The 20,416-nt window shown below is 41.5% G+C and overlaps 1 protein-coding gene across 6 annotated transcripts in view; it reads left to right on the top strand.

The window, feature by feature from the left end:
• Positions 1-20,416, top strand: part of Ubr1 (Ubr1 ubiquitin ligase) — a 288,431-nt gene that overhangs the window by 41,334 nt on the left and 226,681 nt on the right. For 2 of the 6 annotated variants that reach the window (XM_070083324.1, XM_070083319.1), the window contains exons 2-3: positions 15,615-15,752; positions 16,000-16,110. In XM_070083324.1, coding sequence (XP_069939425.1) covers positions 15,615-15,752; positions 16,000-16,110 — 249 coding nt within the window. Of the gene's footprint in view, positions 1-11,050; positions 11,336-15,614; positions 15,753-15,999; positions 16,111-20,416 lie in introns of those variants that run through there. The other 4 variants (XM_070083320.1, XM_070083322.1, XM_070083321.1 and 1 more) reach the window with 4 other exon arrangements.

Raw genomic sequence — 20,416 nt, 5'->3', positions numbered from 1 at the left:
TTGGTGGGGGCCTATATGGGGCTGTGGTGTTGGTGGGGTTTGTGATGATGGGGGTGGGGTCAGAATGCCCATAAGGGACAACTGTTGGGGTGAGGTTTTTGATATGGGGGTTGGTGGCAGAGGGAACAGTGAGTGGGTTGTAGTATAGGTTGCTCAGTTGCGTTGGGAATGTCGCGGTTGGAGTCTTTTGGTGGGAGATTCTGTGGGGTGTGTTTGCCCTTCCTCCTGTGTCTGGGTCCTGCTCATTTTCCTCATTGCCTCTCGTTCCTCCTTGCGTCTCTGTACCCTCTCTTTCAGTGTAGTCCTTTCTTCTTGTGTTCTGTCGCGGTCGAGGTATACTCTCTGGTACCCCTGTTTGTCCCTCAGTCTTGCTTTCTCTTTCAGAATCCTGGTTCGAACTGATTCTTCCTTGAAAGTTACTCTGACAGGCCGTATCCTTCCACTCGCAAACCACCCAATTCTCTGAAAATTTGTCACCTGGGTCATATCGCCCTCACCTATTGTTTTCATGATGCCTTCAATCATTTTTTTCTCCTCCTGTTTTATTTCTTCAAAGTTGTCCCCCTTGGCTTCTTGGAGCCCATACACAAAAACTGACCTCGCCCTTTCCTCCTCCCACTGAGTCTCCATCTGCTTCCTCTGAGGCATTTTATTTCCTTCCATTGACATGTTCTTGCCTTCAGTCCCTGTCATATCTGAAACTTCTATTCTCAGTGAACTGTCTTTCATGACCAGCTGTCCCTTGCTACTGCAGTTGGCTGTTAGAATCTCTGCATATAGCATACCTTCATTGTCTTCGGACCTGTCATTTGATCTTAGTGTGCTCCTCGTCTTTTCCCTGGCCCCACGTGGGTCTGATAGGGCCTTCGTGTACGTCATGTCTCCGTTGTTGCTTACTGTCCCCTTGTCTGCGCCTGACATTGAATTTCCTGATGTCACATCTGAATTGTCATTTGTCTCTCTAATCTGTTTCAGGCTTTGCAGTTTCTCTTCTAAGCACTGTATCCTAGCTTCTGCTGCTAAGACCTGTACTTCCCACTTCCTGCACTCTTCAGCTATCCGCTCCTCCATTTTCTTACCAAGCTCTACTATCTTTCTTCCCCACTCTTCCTCCCTTTTTTGGAGCTCTAACTCCCAGTCTTTCCTCCCTGGTTCGTCTACCAGATCTCTGGTTTTCCGTCCTCTAGGGCCACCCATTTTTTTTTTTTTTTTTTTATTATTACCACAGACAGAAGGCTAGAGGAGGGAGAGGGTGCGAGGGGGAGAGAGAAAGGGTAGAAAGAGGGAGAGAGAGGAGAGAGAAAGGGTAGAAAGAGGGAGAGAGAGGAGAGAGAAAGGGTAGAAAGAGGGAGAGAGAGGAGAGAGTATGGGGGTGAGGGATAAGACCAAGGGGGAGAGAGAGAGAAATGTGAGGGGGAGAGAAAGGGTAGAGAGAGGGAGAAAGAGAGGGAGAGGGAGAGAGAGAGAGAGAGAGGGAGAAAGGAGGGTGAGGGAAAAGGCTATGAGAGAGAGAAATGGAGAGATGGAGAGAGAAGCCTATAGAGAGAGAGGAGGGTGAGATAGGGTTATGGGAGTGAGGGAGAGAGAGAGAGAGAGAGAGAGAGAGAGAGAGAGAGAGAGAGAGAGAGAGAGAGAGAGAGAGAGAGAGTAGGGGGAAGGGGAGGGAAAAAGGCTATGAGGGAGAGAAACGCGAGGGAGGGGGAGAGGGAAAGATAGGAGGGAGTAGGGAGTGAAGGCAAGAGCAGGGGAGGGGAAAGGTCTGTGGGGGAGGGAAAGGTGTGTGGGGGGGTGAGGGGACGCAGTCAAATTCCAAGGATCAGCTGTGTGTACTCACCTAGTTGTGGTTTCAGGGGTCGAGACTCATCTCCTGTCCCCGAGTGTATGTGTGTGCGCGCGCGTGTGTGTGAGCACGTCAGCTGTTTATATGTCCCAGAAATACAATTCACCTCTGTGTATCCGTAATACTAATAAGATACCATTAACACTGAGAGTAATTCTAATAATTATAATACTAGCGTGTGTTAACAAGTCATTCTTTCACCCAGTTATGTACTACCTTTTACTACATGTGTACCCAATACTTGCTTCTCAGATTGTACTGTCTTTGTGTCTTAAAACATTATCTCTCGAAACTGTTGTCAGGGCTGTAGTCCCATTAGCCACGACTTAATCCTCCTGCCTATTCCTTGCTCCTACAAATTTTATCTTCCTACTACTGCTAGGTGTTGTGTGTATGATAATCGCTCTGGAGCAGGGTTTGTGATAGCTACCAGTGACCGTAGGGCCGGCTTTACCACTCAAAACTTCCCGCCAACCACAAACAGGTGATTTGTACGTTACTCCTCAGAGGGGACGTCCATCCAGATGCCTGATGTACGATGCTCGCTGTACGATGCTCGCTGTACGATGACTCGTGCACCTCGCCCTTCCGCCGCTGACTTCTTCAGCTCTTCTTTTCTCGTTGCCCTTTTGAGTCCTCATTTACCACACTTATCATTTGTATACTGCTACTTTTATAATTTACACTTCACTTTTGGGAAGTACACTTCTTATTTGTGATGACACCCAACCTGTTATGGCAGCACTACTTCCTCAGGCCTACTGCTGCCACCACCTCTGCTTATACATATTTATGTATATGTATGTATATATATATATATATATATATATATATATATATATATATATATATCTATATATATATATATATATATATATATATATATATATATATATATTTCCCCTTTCTGGCTAGCTTGTTCACGCTGTGTGCTACATCACAGTTTGTCGTTAGCCAACCTCTCTTAATTTTTTTTATCTTTTCTCTTTAGTCACTCGCTTTGTACTTTGTATATTTGTAACAATGTGGCAACAAGTGCCAACTAGGCCTCAACGAACTGGCACTTTGAAATTTTGTTGTATAATTTCAAGCTTTCTCTCGCCTTTACTTTATTTATTTTTGCTAATACTTTGGTTATCACTTGTAGGGTTGTTCACTGACGTTGTCACTAACACTGGTTGCTTCTAGCTGCTAAAACACGCCCTAAATACAGTGGTTCCCAAACTTTTTCAGCTTGTTACCAAATTTAACATGCCACATAAAGCATGTTACCCCTTTCACAAAATGTTGTTATTATTGATATATATGGCTAAACGTGAACGTATACAGCCTCGCATACTCTGCTAATCCTAGCAAAACCATTGAAAACGTAAGAACCACACATACATTATATATAAAATTAATAATAGCTACAAATTCACAGTAACAGTGGGTAAATACTAACTATATACTACACAGGGCAGTACACATACATACCAGCTTATGTCTACCTCGGCTGGCTGATGCTCACAGATAAACTGACAGTGTGAAATAGAGGCAGCCTCAGGAAGTGAGTGACGCGTACTGGACAGGTCGATCTGGGCTACTGAGTGACTTGTCCTGAAGCATACTTGTCAAAATACTTTTGGGTTTCCACACACTTAGCTATATATTTCTTCTTTTCTAATACTGTATATTAGTTTTTGATGTTTATTGTTATTTGGTTTAACTTTATTACTTACTTATAATAGGTTTACTTTACAACTTTATATACTAAGACAAAGTTAACAATAATCCTCATACCGGGTACCGCATTGTTTTCTTGATTTTCAGAATTCATAACTTTTTTCTGTCACACCTCCATTACCCCCCAAAAATGGTTAAATTACCCCCAGGGGGTAATTTACCCCCAGTTTGGGAACCACTGCCCTAAAAGCACTAAGATTCTCGGAGCCTGGCGCTTGTGACCCACTACAGTACGTGTGTGTGTGTGTGTGTGTGTGTGTGTGTGTGTGTGTGTGTGTGTGTGTGTGTGTGTGTGTGTGTGTCTCAACAATCAATATTTGCACCAATAACTCATTACAGTTGTGACCGGGTGTAGAAGTGTGAATTGCTCATTACACTATAATTTGTTCATGATTGTAGCCATGTATAAACGTAAGTAACCATTCTTACAGTATTCATTACCTTTGTAACTTGTGAGTTCATTACCTTTGTACCTAGTTCAGCTATCAAAACTTTGGGGCCCAGTCCCTGGACCCATTACGTACCTCTGTAATCTGTAAATACCTTTGTAACTTGTCATGATTGTGACTAGACCTACCTGGAGTTCATTACCTTTGTAAATTGTGAGTTCATTACCTTTGTAAATTGTGAATTCATTACCTCTGTAACTTGCTCAGCTATCAAAACTTTGGAGTCCAGTCCCTGGACCAATTATGTACCTCTGTAATCTTTTGACTACCGCCCACAGGATGGGTATGGGGTGCATAATAAACATATTAAACTTTAACTTGCACCCAACCAACGATGTCTTGTACGCAGCCAACGATGTCTTGTATAGATTTTTAGATTTTGCCACCAAAGTGTCTAGTTTATTGTGCACCCCATATCCATCCTGTGGACGGTAGCGCAAGAGCATATGGATACACAAAAGGCCTAGGAACTAGGCCTCAAAGAGTTAACAGGAATACATATGGATTTATATCTACATATCTATAGTTTAATTATCTGTTACAAGCAAATTTAGGAAATTTGCTTAGTATATCTGGTATCTTATTTTCATTGATAAGATATATTGACATGTCACATAGGTTATTATATTGTCTATCTCTGTATTCCTCAATAAGTGGACAATTAAGCACATAGTGCTCGAGACAGTGACCATATGCCTGATCACATAATTTACATTTAGTACTTGTAACCAAGCCAGTCAGTCTGTTCACATTGCAAGTTGCTCCATAAACATACTTATCTATGCTCATATTATCATAGTGGGTTATAGATCTACTCAGGCTTCCTATAACAATCATTTTCATTATTTACTTCTCTCCTAATATTATTCCTAATGCTAGACACAGTTATACCAAAGTTATATTCTACATTCTCCTTCTTCTTGACTAAAATACCAACTTTATCATGTATCATGTATCAGTGTATGATGGGATCCATAGCAATTGTACATTAATTCTTTTGTCCCTGATTTTTGAGTATCTATACCTGGTTTCTCCAATGAGCATGTTGTTGGAGTCATTATATGAGTTAAGAGCATTCAGTGATGACACAGAATCAGTAATGATGATAGAGTCAAGCTCAGTGTCATAGGGTAGCTTTAGCGCCATTAGGATTGCAAACAATTCAGTTTGCAATGTAGACGCCCAGTTGTTAATTCTAATGCCTAGTTCAACAAGTTTATTATCTTTCTTAACTAGGGAAGTGGCAACAAAAGTGTCTTGTATACATCCAGTGATACCTTGCATTTATCCACTGGTATCTTGTATCCAGTTAATGATGCCTTGTATCCAGTCAGTGATACCTTGTATCTAAACAGTGATGCCTTGTATTCAGCCAGCGATACATTGTATCCAGCCAGCGATACCTTGTATACATCCAGTGATATCTTACATTTATCCAGTGATACCTTGTATCCAGCCAACGATACCTTGTATCCGCTCACTGATGCCTAGTATCCATCCAGTGATACCCTGTATCCAGCCAGTGATGCCCTGTATCCATCCAGTGATACCCTGTATCCAGCCAGTGATACCCTGTATCCAGCCAGTGATGCCCTGTATTACCTGGAGTTTACCTGGAAGAGAGTTCCGGGGGTCAACGCCCCCGCGGCCCGGTCTGTGACCAGGCCTGGTGGATCAGAGCCTGATCAACCAGGCTGTTACTGTTGGCTGCACGCAATCCAACGTACGAGCCACAGCCCGGCTGGTCAGGTACCGACTTCAGGTGTTTGTCCAGTGCCTGCTTGAAGACAGCCAGAGGTCTATTGGTAATCCCCCTTATGTATGCTGGGAGGCAGTTGAGCAGTTTCGGGCCCCTGACGCTTATTGTTTTGTCTCTTAACGTCCTAGTGACACCCCTGCTTTTCATTGGGGGGATGTTGCATCGTCTGCCGAGTCTTTTGCTTTCGTTGTGAGTGATTTTCGTGTGCAAGTTCGGTACTAGTCCCTCTAGGATTTTCCAGGTGTATATCATCATGTATCTCTTCCGCCTGCGTTCCAGGGAGTATGGGTTCAGGAAATTCAAGCGCTCCCAGTAATTGAGGTGTTTTATCTCCGTTATGCGCGCCGTGAAGGTTCTGTGTACATTTTCTAGGTCAGCAGTTTCACCTGCCTTGAAAGGTGCTGTTAGTGTGCAGCAATATTTCAGCCTAGATAGAACAAGCGACCTGAAGAGTGTCATCATGGGCTTGGCATCCCTAGTTTTGAAGGTTTTCATTATCCATCCTGTCATTTTTCTAGCAGATGCGATTGATACAATGTTATGGTCCTATGGTCCTTGAAGGTGAGATCCTCCGACATGATCACTCCCAGGTCTTTGACGTTGGTTTTTCGCTCTATTTTGTGGAAGGAATTTGTTTTGTACTCTGATGACGTTTTAATTTCCTCATGTTTACCATATCGGAGTAATTGAAATTTCTCATCGTTGAACTTCATATTGTTTTCTGCAGCCCACTGAAAGATTTGGCTGATGTTCGCTTGGAACCTTGCAGTGTCTGCAATGGAAGACACTGTCATGCAGATTCGGGTGTCATCTGCAAAGGAAGACACAGTGCTGTGGCTGACATCCTTGTCTATAGATATGAGGATGAGAAACAAGATGGGAACGAGTACTGTGCCTTGTGGAACAGAGCTTTTCACCGTAGCCGCCTTAGACTTTACTCTGTTGACTACTACTCTTTGTGTTCTGTTTGTGAGGAATTTATAGATCCATCTACCAACTTTTCCTGTTATTCCTTTAGCACGCATTTTGTGCGCTATTACACCAGCCAGTGATGCCCTGTATCCAGCCAGTGATGCCCTTTATCCAGCCAGTGATACCCTGTATCCAGCCAGTGATACCCTTTATCCGGCCAGTGATACCCTGTATCCAGCCAGTGATGCCCTGTATCCAGCCAGTGATGCCCTGTATCCAGCCAGTGATACCCTGTATCCAGCCAGTGATGCCTTGTATCCAGCCAGTGATACCCTGTATCTAGCCACCGATGCCTTGTATCCATCCAGTGATACCTTGTATCCAGTCAGTGATACTTTGTATCCAGCCAGCGATGCCTTTTTTTCAATTCAATTCAATTCAAAGTTTATTCTCTATAAGGATTACAATGCTGAGTTTACAGGAATTTGGTTATTGTGTGGTTTACATGTAGTAAAATAGTGATTACAGAGTGTACCACTAGAACGCTTAGCATGGCTAGGCATTTCGGGCAGACTTAATTTTATTCTTAATTGTAAAATATTACAAATTATGAGGTAAGTTGGTATTATGGCTAAGTGACTAAATACTAGTTTGTGAGTTTAGCAATGTGAATGCTTTTGTTTTGGCACAGTACATAGTTACAGTATTAGAGTATCACAGGATTCATTATTTTAAGATTGAGATTAATATTTCTGTTTATGGTCAAATGAGTGAGTGAGTGTAAGTGTGAACCACCAGGTGGTATTCGTGTAGTTAGTTGACGGGGTGTATCAGGGAGATAAGATGTTTTCTAATGGTAGTTTTGAAGGTGATGAATGTGTCTGCAGTTCTAGAGTTCTCAGGTAGGGTATTCCAGATTTTAGGGCCTTTGACATACATTGAATTTTTGTAAAGGTTTAGTCGGACACGGGGAATGTCGTAGAGATGTTTGTGTCTGGTGTTATGCCTGTGGGTTCTGTCACAACTATCAAGAAAGCGTTTTAGGTCAAGGTTGATATTAGAGTTTAAGGCCCTGTAGATGTAGATTGCACAGTAGTAAGTGTGGATGTACTGAACAGGGAGTAAGTTTAGGTCTATGAAGAGTGGGGGGGTGTGTTGCCAGGGATGGGATTTAGTGATTATTCTTACTGCAGCTTTTTGTTGGGTTATTATTGGCTTTAGGTGTGTTGCTGCAGTTGATCCCCAAGCACAAATAGCATAGGTGAGGTATGGATAAATAAGTGAGTGGTATAGTGTGAGAAGGGCATTTTGCGGCACGTAGTATCGTATCTTGGAGAGGATCCCAAATCAAATCAAGTTTATTCTCTATAGAGATTACAGTGCGGGGTTTACATATTATAGGATATTGTGTGGTTTACATATTATAAAATACTAATTACATTATTATTATAATCAAAAAGAAGAATACTAATTACAGAGAGGGCCACTATCACACCTAGCATGACTAGGCCAGTGATACCTTGTGTTCGTCCAGTGATACCTTGTATCCAACCAGCGATGAATTATATCCATCCAGTGATACCTTGTATCTTTCCAGCGATGCCATGTATCCAGCCAACGATGCCTTGTATCCAGCCAGTGATATCTTGTATCAGGCAGTGATGCTTTGTATTCTGCCATTAACAAATAGTATTCCGTTACCGACATTTTAGTAAGTTTATTCAGGTACAGGTACACATAAATACAGTTACATAAATTATCATACATAGCAGCAGATGTGTAGATTTCCTAGGATAGCCCCCCCAAAAAAAAGTTAGTGATTTATTTCCATTCGAGTCCTTGTAATAACTTATTATTTATACAATAAAAGGAGATATACTAGGAATAAGGTTACGTTAACATTAAAAATGGGATCAGATCACAATAATAGGTACATGGATGTTAGCTATACAAGAGATCACTCTCCCTTTCTGTAGCTACGTTCATTAGGTACCTTTTTTCTCTCTTCTTGAACTGTCTCGTGCTGTGACAGGCTTTGACATGTACTGACAGTCTGTTCCACTCTTATTACTGTACAGTAAAATGTGTTTGAAGCCTGACCACAGACTGGATATTACAAAGTTGTACTCTCTTCCCCTATTATTATTATTGCTACTACTACTACTACTACTACTACAATCATGGTGAAACGCTAAACCCGTAAGATTATACCGCACCTGTGGGGAACTGGAGCACAGATCCAATTCCCTAGATCAAGAGCCCCTCACCGTCATCAAGGAACCTCCCTTGAGGGGTTCCCCTAGCACTATAACTTCTTTGGTTCCCACCAAGAAAGCACGTAGGCCAGGATGTAGTCCATTTTGCTCTGGGTGATTTGTAGTCTTTCAGTTTTTTTTTTGTTAAGGCAGAGTATCATGAAGATCAAGAGTAGTGTATATGACACTGTATAAGAGCTAGACATAGGGTCCTGCGAGCCTCAGTAGGTAGACACTGGGCTTGTTCCCTATCAGTTCTCCTGACATGCTTGGGTTAAGGGGGGATTCCCATATATTTCACTGAGGAAACTGAAGTGATGGGTTCCCCATTACACTATAAATAGAACCGCAAATGAATGGAACAAAACCAGGAAGTCACTGAGGCGAGAACTTAGTGTATTATTATAAACAAGGGGGAAACGCAAAACCCGCAGGATTATACAGCGCCTGTGGAGGAGGGATGTGGAAGGTATTCCTGGAGTTTGCCTGGAGAGGGTTTCAGGGGTCAAAGCCCCCGCGGCTCGGTCTGAGACCAGGCCTCGTGGTGAATCAGGGTATGATCAACCACGCTGTTACTGCTGGTCGCACGCAAACTGACGTACGAACCACAGCCCGGTTGATCAGGTACTGACTTTAGGTGCCTATCGAGTCAGTACCTTCTTGAAGACATCCAAGGGTCTAGTGGTAATCCCCCTTACGTAGGTTGGGAGGCAGTTGAACAGTCTTGGGCCCCTGACACTTACTGTATTGTCTCTCAGTGTACCCGTGGCACCCCAGCTTTTCATTAGGGGAATGTTGTATCTCCTGCCGAGTCTTTTGCTTTCATAGGGAATGATTTTCGTGTGCAAGTTTGGTATTAATTCAGGCTTAATTCAGGTAACTGGATTATTATTATTATAATCAAGGGGGAAGCGCTAAACCCGGAGGATTATACAGCGCCTGGGGGGGGGGGATGTGGAAGGCATTCAGGCTTAATTCGGGGAACTGGAGCACAGATCCAATTCCCTAAATCAAGAGCCCCTCACCAACATCAAGGAACCTTCCTTGAGGGGTCAGGTAACTGGAGCACAGATCCAATCCCCTAGATCAAGAACCCCTCACCAGCATCAAGGAGCCTTTCTTGAGGGGAGAGTATTATTATAATCAAGGGGAAGCGCTAAACCCGTAGGATTATACAGCGCCTGTGGGGAGATGTGGAAAGTATTCAGGGGACTGGAGCATAGTTCCAATTCCCTAGATCAAAATCCCCTCACCAGCATCAAGGAATCTACGTTGAGGGGCCTTGAGGGGAGAACTTAGTGTAGCTTTTAATATAAGTTGGACAGGTACACGAGTAGGTGTGGGTGGGAGTTAAACTTGCCTAGCATGGGCCAGTAGAACTGTTTCAGGATTCTAGCTCATTATTTTCTCATATTACATAGTGTTAATTAAGCTCTTGGTAACATTTTAAATTATAAAAAAAGCGCTAAACCTACAATAGTCATACAGCGCAGAACATGTTTTAAAGTGAGCCGAGATAGGATAACAGTTCCTACCTTGAAAGATACATGCAAGAACTAAACCTGACTCATGAGGAAAACCCCAAAGTGTAAACAAAAAAGAGGTGGGGAGGGGGGGTTACAGCTGGTTTGTGCATATTTTCTTATGTTCACTGTATGTCGCTTATGTTAGTTATTCCTCTGTTCTTATATGTACATATTGGCTGTAATGATACAAACATTTAGATAATATTAACGTGAAACAAGAGAGGTTCTCCCTAACAAAGCTCTGCTGCACATTTGCAACCTGGACATCAAATTCTCCTTTGTGAACGAACACCTGGTTGTAATTTTCTGAAAGACATTGTCAACAATAGTTGTAATCAGCTGTAGCCAATCAGAACCCAGCGTCTCACAACCCTGTCTTCCTATTAGCTCACAAAACAAGTATGCTACAGAAAACGCAAAAATATTTCTCCCTTCGGCAAAAATATTCACCTGTATCTTAGATTTAGTTATCGCAACGGGACTGAAATTCATAAAGGGATTCAGGGGAATATATACACTAGGCTGGGAGTGAAGTAAGACGCTTCTATGGGAAAATTTTTTTGTTTGAATGGTTGGTTTATGTGAGGATGTCGTGTGTGTTGTAGTGTATCATCTGTTCCCAGAGAAAGTGACTTGTCTGATTGTTTGACTGAAAGTGTAAGTTTGACTGCGCAGTAGTGTAGCTAGTGTGTAGCTGTGTGTGCCACCCAAACACCTCACTCCACCTACATCCAGGGTTTGTGCAGCGGGAAGGTTTGTGGTGGGAGAGAGGTGTATCACCTGTAGTAAGTAGCCAGGAGGAGGAGGAGGAGAGTTACGTTGTTGGTGTCGACGTCGTCAGTCACTTCCTCACCTCTTAAATCACACAGGTAGCTCATCTCAGTTTCACTTTCACACCCAACACACCTGAAATATTATGTAAGATAAGCTGGCCTACAGCTCAGGCTGCCTTAAATACACAAGTACTCACCAACGAAGATATATTACAATCATATTTATTCAGGAATTATGTTTATATTCCTGTAATGTGAATTTATTCGGCTAATAACATTTGTATTGTATTATTTTTCCATCTGTGTATTATTTTTAGGTAAAGAACACATTTATGCATGTTGATTAGAAATTTGCAACTTGTAAAATAAGTTAAGGGACAAGGTACTTGAGTGCCCTTGTGCCACATTAAATGGCTGTCAGGCCAAGATGTTTCTCTAAGAATAGATGTAAATTATATACTCTGTATAATTATTTTATTCATAGTAAAAATGAACTGAGTTTAGTTAAGGCTTTGGTAGTGGCCAGGACGAGACTTAAACAATATGCTTTTGTTTTGAGAATGGAGTCTGTTGTTGACTATTTTTATTAGACCAGCTGCAAGACACAAAGGGAACTATTGGGTGCTAACCTTCACTGTTTTTACGGTGTGTATATTTATTTATATAGAATAAACTTTAACCCACACAGGTTTAGCACTTTGTAAATAAGATAAAAGTAATAGTAATATGTAATAGATCAATGCAATCCAAGTGGCAGCTGTCCCAATTGTATACCATTTCCTGGAGTGCTGCCTAACAAATAGTAGAAAGTGTAGCTGGAGTTAAATTTATTCTGTATTTGCTTAAGAGTACCTTCTTATAATTAGTTGTCTATTTAGGGAAGTAGTTAGTTATGTTTACAATTCATGTAAGGGTTAATACCGAGTTAAAGGGGCTGCTTTTATAACTTATGTAAATTCTCAAATATCAAGTGAATTATGCTTGGAGACAGTTCTGCATTGTGTATATGAGAAAGACCCATTCATTGGTAGGAAAACAGAAACTCAGCCTAACTTAGAGTTAAAAGTAAGTTCTAGGTTGAGTCATCTTACTTGCCATAGGCCCAGAGTATAACTGTCTGCATTGCATAACCCACATAATATTGGAGAAATTACATACAAAACTCGACTCCCTGAAGTCAGTAATGACCCACATAAACTTGTATTTCATCCTAAATTATATATAGTCATTATAAATAGCTGTACAAAAGTGTTATTTTGAGACATGATCTTAAGATGTGCAAGTCCTCCAAAGTATTTAGATTCCACTAAGAAAATAACTGGGGAGAGAAAATAAATAATGGAGAGTGACAAATTGATAATTATAGGAAGAAGGAATAGAAGTAGAGAATAGTAAATGCACACCTTGTACACCTGAGCATGGTCTTGAAACATATGTTTGCACCACTATATACAGTACTGTATTTTGAGGCTCTCACCAGAACACCCTTTAAAGGGGGTACCTTTATGCTGGTGATGGGCTCTTAACTCAAGGAATTGGAGCTACCATTTCTTATGCCCTTTTCCTTATCAAACTTGATTGTCTCCCATTCCCTAGGTACTGCATAACCCCCAGTAGGTTTAGTGTTTCCTCGTGAATATAAGATCAGCACAGCAGTAGTTTGAGACAGTTTTCACAATTATAGTAATTAATAATAGTCTCGGTAAACCCTTAATATAATGGACTAATTGGGGAGAGATGATGCTAGTAATTGTGATTGTAGTGGATAGAGATGTGACTGTTTTACTGTGATCATAACAGTAAGGGTCAATTCTGTAACCAACAAACTGTTTTGTTTTTGAATCAGTTGACCCAGCAGATTTTGTCTTGTATTTCTGAAGTCTGTTAAATCGAAGGTTTACTGTAATAATAATAATACACTAGTAACCAAACCAATAAGACTGATGTTAAAGCATGAAACATAAGTGGGTTGTTCAATTCTGCTTGTCAAATGGGTGCTGAAGTGAGAGGAAAAAATAGCAAGAAGGGTGAGTTCTAGGATGAAAGGAGGAAGTAATAGTTGTGCAGTAAATTGGTTTCATTTAAGAAGTCAGAGTGGCTCTGCATTAAAGGTGGGACTCTAGAAGATGGCTGACAGTGTAAGCATGTTGGTCCCCTCACTGGTGAGGGGGAATTTTTGACTAGAGAAAGAATCTGACCACACCTCCTTTGGATTGAAGCTGATTGCCTCCCTTATCCACAGGCAATGTATAACCCCTATGGGTTTAGCATTCCTCCCAGGATGTAATAATAATAAAAGCATGTTAAGGTGTTAAAGAAGTGATGGAAAATTAAGGCCACCTACTACTGTATCTTATGAAGAAGCTGATCTGTCATTAAATGTTGAACAATCAGCATGACCTAACAATTCTCAGTGGCACTGAGTGCCCCTTCATCTTCACAAGATAACCATGAGAGTCTTGCCTGATCTGTATGCAGGGACAAATTCAGTTTATCCACAAGTGACAGCAAGGAAGGGAGATTGGCTTGAACCTCGTTGCAGATTGAGTAAAAATAGCTTTTTGGTCACTTAACTCAGCTGCCACTTGACAGTGATGTTAAGTGATAAGTTAGTGTATGCAGTAGAGTACTGGAAAATATTCAGAAAATGATAATAGCTGCAGAAGTATTCTGCAGCTATTATCATTTTCTGAATATCAAGTGGAATGCACTTGAGTCTGTAAGATTACTCCCCTGAACATCATTGGTATGACCAGGGACTTGGCAAAGGATGACAGAAATCTTTAGCAGTTGCACTTGGTTTCTTACCAACATCATTCTCCCACAGAAAAACTACTCTGGTATTTTATATAATGCTTTTTCCTCTTTAGCTTTACACTACAGTACAGTATTTCAACCCTTGTCACTTGATAACGTTTTGGAACTTTCATTGCATGCAGTTTAGGAAATTCCCTTTACACTGAAGGGTAAAATTGAAGCACACTTGCTTACTAAATGGTGACAGAAGTAGCTGTTAGTCAACTGGACCCTCCTGCATCCCCATACTAAACTAGCATTGCTGTCAGAATGGACTGATGTAGTTCAGTGTGGACAGATTAGATTCAAATACTAGGAAAAAGAAAATAACCACTGAAATTATAAATTAAAGAATTTTTTTTTTCAACAAGTTGGCCGTCTCCCACTGAGGCAGGGTGACCCAAAAAGAAAGAATCCCCAAAAAGAAAATACTTCCATCATCATTCAACACTTTGACTTCACTCACACATAATCACTGTCTTTGCAGAGGTGCCCAGATACAACAGTTTAGAAGGATATAAAGATATATAACATACCCCTCCAAAGATAAAAGTTTAAGTTAGCAGAAATCTGAAATCAAGGTAACAGTGGAGAAGAGTTTGTATTAATGTTAAAAAGCATACTTACCCTACTTTAAAGTTTTCACTTAGAATCTAGCTCTAACAGGAAGTCATTCTTCCAGGGTGTAGACAAAGAATTGTGGTCAGTAGTAAAGCTTCCAAACCTTTAAATAGGGAAAAATCTTAAAGAAGAAAATGGAAAAAATTCTACAGATCAGAAAAAAGACAATTGTGTAAGTGTCTTTTTCACATCTTGTCAGTATCACCATACCATTTCTCAGTGCTAGATCAGTTGAGTTGTGCTGACTTTGTAGGGTGACAGGATGCAAGCAATAATAGCCTGAGTTATCAGATGATCATCAGGAAAGTCAGGCTGTCAGCTGTTCTGATAGTGAAGTTTTGATGTGTATTAATGTTACTGGGTATTATGCTCTTGAAGAATGCAAACTTATCAGAAAACTTAAAAATATTTTTGGGAAAGATAGATACACTGTTGTGGTAAATAGGTCAGAAGTTTTACTAAAGCTTTATCTTCATATATTAAATGGGGAAGTAAGGAAAAATCCTTCCTCCATAAGTCATGCATGTTGTAAGCAGTGACTAAAGTGCAGGGAGCAAGGGGCTAGTAACCTCTTCTGTATAGATTACTAAATGTGAAAAGAAGGAAAATTTTTGTTTCTTTTTCATATCGCCCTGCTTTGGTGGGAGATGGCTGATGTGTTAAAAAAAAAAAAATAACTGCCAAGTAATAAACTTTGAATACTGTAATCCACTGGTAATACCTTGACTCTAATTTCTTTAGGAGAGTATTTATGGGCAGATACTCTTTACAAGAATTGTGTAGATCAGTGTACAGTACACAGTTTTGTGTACTGCTGTACTGTATTTGAGTTTTAATGTGAATGATTTAGCAATTACTATAGTTTAGTTTATTGAACATGGGGCATCACAGTGGAAGTGTCATAAAAAATTTTCGTGCCATTGTTCAGCTGATTAATTAATATTATTTTTGCTTGCAGGTTGATCATGACATGATGGACCCTACAGTTGCTGATTTGGTTGAGCGATGGGATACACTGTACAAGGAGGGCCGGTTCTCAGCTCTCAATGTCAGAGAATACTGGCGTCTAAAAGTCCCAGAAATATATTCTCCACAGGTAAATTTTTTCTTTTAATAATTATAGACCATATTTTTTTCTTATTCAGACTCTTTGCAGATTCATACATATACTGGACATGCAAGAAACTTGAAAAAAAAAAAAACTTGAAAATATGGTGCACCAGTAGCAAGCACATGTACGTATTTGTAATTGAGCACAATGCACTTGGGTATATGATATATTGGTACAGTACAGTATTAAATGCACCAGCATGTTTTAACCAGTGCCCATTATACTTTTTCAGCCAAACTGTAACTGTCTAAGGATAATTTTTGATGAGGAATTAGCACAAAAAATGTTGTTTGATCCTCTGGAGAGATTTATGTGTGGAGGTGACCCAGCACAGATCTACCAGGTGAGTTCTGGGATCTTAGTTTAATATTAAAGTGTAATTTTCTCGGGTAAAGTAAATAAATACTGTATTTTGCATGTGCTCTTATGCAGAGAAGGGAAATTGTTTCATATTTGTTCAGGTTGGAGACTTCTGTAATGCATAGATGAGAAAAATTTATTTTGTATAACCTTTGGGGGAGGGCAGGTTAATTCTGAGTTCTCATGCTCATATAGAGAATGTCACTTGAAGCATATATGGGTTTCATTGTGGCCAGAATTCAGGTGCAGATTAATCTCTAAATAGAGTTTTGTGGGGAAGATTTATAATATGGCTCAGTAGTTTACAGATTAAGAATATGATCATTTATAGTACAGTACAGCCTCTCCTCGCTTACCAATGGAGCTCTGTTCCTGAGACCATGCCATTAAACAAATTCGTCGCCAAGTGAGGAGCATACTATAATGGTAGCGAGTTTGTGTAAGCCATCTTTGATATTGTTTTAACCCTTTCAGGGTCCGTCCCGTAGATCTACGGCTTTACGTTCAGGGTCCAAACCGTAGATCTACGTCATGAGCTCAGCTCACTCTGATAAACTGTGAGTGGTACATTTGGGCCTAGATATGAGAGAATATATCTATGTGGTATGTGTGCACCACATAAAACAGATCCTGCAGCACGCTGTGTATAATGAGAGAAAAAAAACTGAAATCATGATTTTTCGATTAAAACAGCGACTTTGCAGTGTTTTTTCGTATGTTTTTTATAGTTGTATTTGCGATTTCTTGGTCTCATTTGATAGAATGGAAGACATATTACAGAAATAGAGATGATTTTGATTGGTTTTAGCACTGGAAATGGCTTGAAACTGAGCTCAAAGCAGCAGAAATGTTAAATTTTTGCCAATATTCAAGAGTAAACAAACGACCTCACACGTCTAATACATGCCGGCTGGTGGGTCTAATATGCATTCACAAATATGGTGATATTTATACAATTATTACAGTATTGCATAACAGAAAATCTTCTATTTTTTGGTGTGAATAAAAATTCATTATGTGAATAAAAAATCAAAATGGAATTTATTTGTAAAGCCTCAAAACGTAACTAATGAACAAAGGAAATGTTAGTTTAGTTCCAGGAATACCTACATTGTTTATTCTGGACCCTATTTTGAAATTAGAATATTTTGAACTTTGTGTTAAATTGGCCAAATTAACAATTTCCGATCACTTTAATTTGTAGTTGAAACAGTTGACTTGGCGATTTCTTGTGCTCAATCGATAGAATAGAAGTAATACTAGTGAAATAGCTAAGAATTTGGTTGACTGGAATAATGTAATTGGCCTAAAATGGGAGTCAAAGTCGGCAAAATCGCCGATTCGTAAATATCGCTGACACATCAAAATTCGCAAGTGCATAATTTCGTCAATTTTCCATCAAATTTCGTACTTTTTGTTTTATTACCTTCACAAAAAGATTCTCTACCATTTCATAAGAAAAAATAACAATTTTTTTTTTTTGAAAATTCTTGGACACTGGGGCACCACTTCAGATTTGAGCCTTGGACCCTGAAGGGGTTAATGTCACCTTTGCATCATTTATAACATTTCTGGTATATTTTTAAATGTTTATACAGTAATGAAATGTATATTGAAATAAACAGGATAGAGGAAATCAACCCTGATATACATTAGTTATGAATGCTGGTCAGAGAGCCTGTTGTAAGTCCGAGGTGTCTGTAAACGATTATGTTGCTAAGTGAGGAGAGGCTGTATATTGTTACTGGAGGAAATTTTTGTATCCATGCTTTAGCAGCAAATATTGTGATATTGTCCTTTCTTTTTAACAGTACAAGAATTTTTAAATATCTGATGCTTAAATCTAGGGACATTAATGCATAGTAACATACAAGAAAAAAGACGAGTTCTGTATACAGTGGACCCCCGCATAGCGACTTTAATCCGTGCAAGAGGGCTCATTGTTATGCGAAATGATCGGTATGCGAATGAATTTTCCCCATAAGAAATAATGGAAATCAAATTAATCCGTGCAAGACACCCAAAAGTATGAAAAAAAAAAAATTTTACCACATGAAATATACATTTTCCTACACACAAAGAGAAGGATACATGCACAATAGTAGAGTAGTACATGCACAATATATATTGTGCATGTACTACTCTACTAAATGAAGAATAAATGACACTTACCTTTATTGAAGATGCAGCAATGACTGATGAGACACTGTGTCCTGGGAGTGCCTTTTCCTCCTGAGTACTGTAGGTCCTGTTTGGCATTTTCTTCCAGAACAGGCCTTATCACACTGTGTATGCCACTACGATTCTTAAATCTCTCAAACCAACCTTTGCTAGCTTTAAATTCACCAATATGAGCACTAGTTCCAGGCATTTTTCCCTGTTCACCTGGGTGTTAGTCGACTGGTGTGGGTTGCATCCTGGGAGACAAGATTAAGGACCCCAATGGAAATAAGTTAGACAGTCTTCGATGACACTGACTTTTTTGGGTTATCCTGGGTGGCAAATCCTCTGGGGTTAATTGTTTCTTGGTATTCTCAATAAGCCACACCAACAACAGTGCTACAGCAGCAGCAGCAGCAGCAGCTGACAGTGCTACAGCAGCAGCAGCAGCAGCAGCAGCTGACAGTGCTACAGCAGCAGCAGCAGCTGACAGTGCTACAGCAGCAGCAGAAGCAGCTGACAGTGCTACAGCAGCAGCAGACGATGCTACAGCAGCAGCAGACGATGCTACAGCAGCAGCAGACGATGCTACAGCAGCAGCAGACGATGCTACAGCAGCAGCAGACGATGCTACAGCAGCAGCAGACGATGCTACAGCAGCAGCAGACGATGCTACAGCAGCAGCAGACGATGCTACAGCAGCAGCAGACGATGCTACAGCAGCAGCAGACGATGCTACAGCAGCAGCAGACGATGCTACAGCAGCAGCAGACGATGCTACAGCAGCAGCAGACGATGCTACAGCAGCAGCAGACGATGCTACAGCAGCAGCAGCAGCAGCAGCAGCTGACGGTGCTACAGCAGCAGCAGACGATGCTACAGCAGCAGCAGACGATGCTACAGCAGCAGCAGACGATGCTACAGCAGCAGCAGACGATGCTACAGCAGCAGCAGACGATGCTACAGCAGCAGCAGACGATGCTACAGCAGCAGCAGACGATGCTACAGCAGCAGCAGACGATGCTACAGCAGCAGCAGACGATGCTACAGCAGCAGCAGACGATGCTACAGCAGCAGCAGACGATGCTACAGCAGCAGCAGACGATGCTACAGCAGCAGCAGACGATGCTACAGCAGCAGCAGACGATGCTACAGCAGCAGCAGACGATGCTACAGCAGCAGCAGACGATGCTACAGCAGCAGCAGACGATGCTACAGCAGCAGCAGACGATGCTACAGCAGCAGCTGACGGTGGTACAACAGCAGCAGCAGCTGACAGTGCTACAGCAGCAGCAGACGATGCTACAGCAGCAGCAGACGATGCTACAGCAGCAGCAGACGATGCTACAGCAGCAGCAGACGGTACTACAGCAGCAGCAGCAGCTGACGGTGGTACAGCAGCAGCAGCAGCTGATGGTGGTACAGCAGCAGCAGCAGCTGACGGTGGTACAACAGCAGCAGCAGCTGACGGTGGTACAACAGCAGCAGCAGCTGACAGTGCTACAGCAGCAGCAGACGATGCTACAGCAGCAGCAGACGATGCTACAGCAGCAGCAGACGATGCTACAGCAGCAGCAGACGATGCTACAGCAGCAGCAGACGGTACTACAGCAGCAGCAGCAGCTGACGGTGGTACAGCAGCAGCAGCTGATGGTGGTACAACAGCAGCAGCAGCTGACGGTGGTACAACAGCAGCAGCAGCTGACAGTGCTACAGCAGCAGCAGACGATGCTACAGCAGCAGCAGACGATGCTACAGCAGCAGCAGACGGTACTACAGCAGCAGCAGCTGACGGTGGTACAGCAGCAGCAGCAGCTGACGGTGGTACAGCAGCAGCAGCAGCTGACGGTGGTACAGCAGCAGCAGCAGCTGACGGTGGTACAGCAGCAGCAGCAGCTGACGGTGCTACAGCAGCAGCAGCTGACAGTGCAGCAGCAGCAGCTGACGGTGGTACAGCAGCAGCAGCAGCAGCAGCTGTACCACCAATAGTAGCGATGGTTGATTGGGGTTTATTATACAACCTGGCCAGCTCGGAGACACGCACTCCACTTTCATACTTATCAATGATCTTTTTCTTCATCTCTATAGTAATTCTCACCCTTATTGCTGTAGGGTTGGCACTAGAAGCT

Source organism: Cherax quadricarinatus, chromosome 9 (assembly GCF_038502225.1).
Source record: "Cherax quadricarinatus isolate ZL_2023a chromosome 9, ASM3850222v1, whole genome shotgun sequence".
NCBI lineage: Eukaryota > Metazoa > Arthropoda > Malacostraca > Decapoda > Parastacidae > Cherax > Cherax quadricarinatus.
This window is presented reverse-complemented; position numbering and strand designations above follow the sequence as displayed.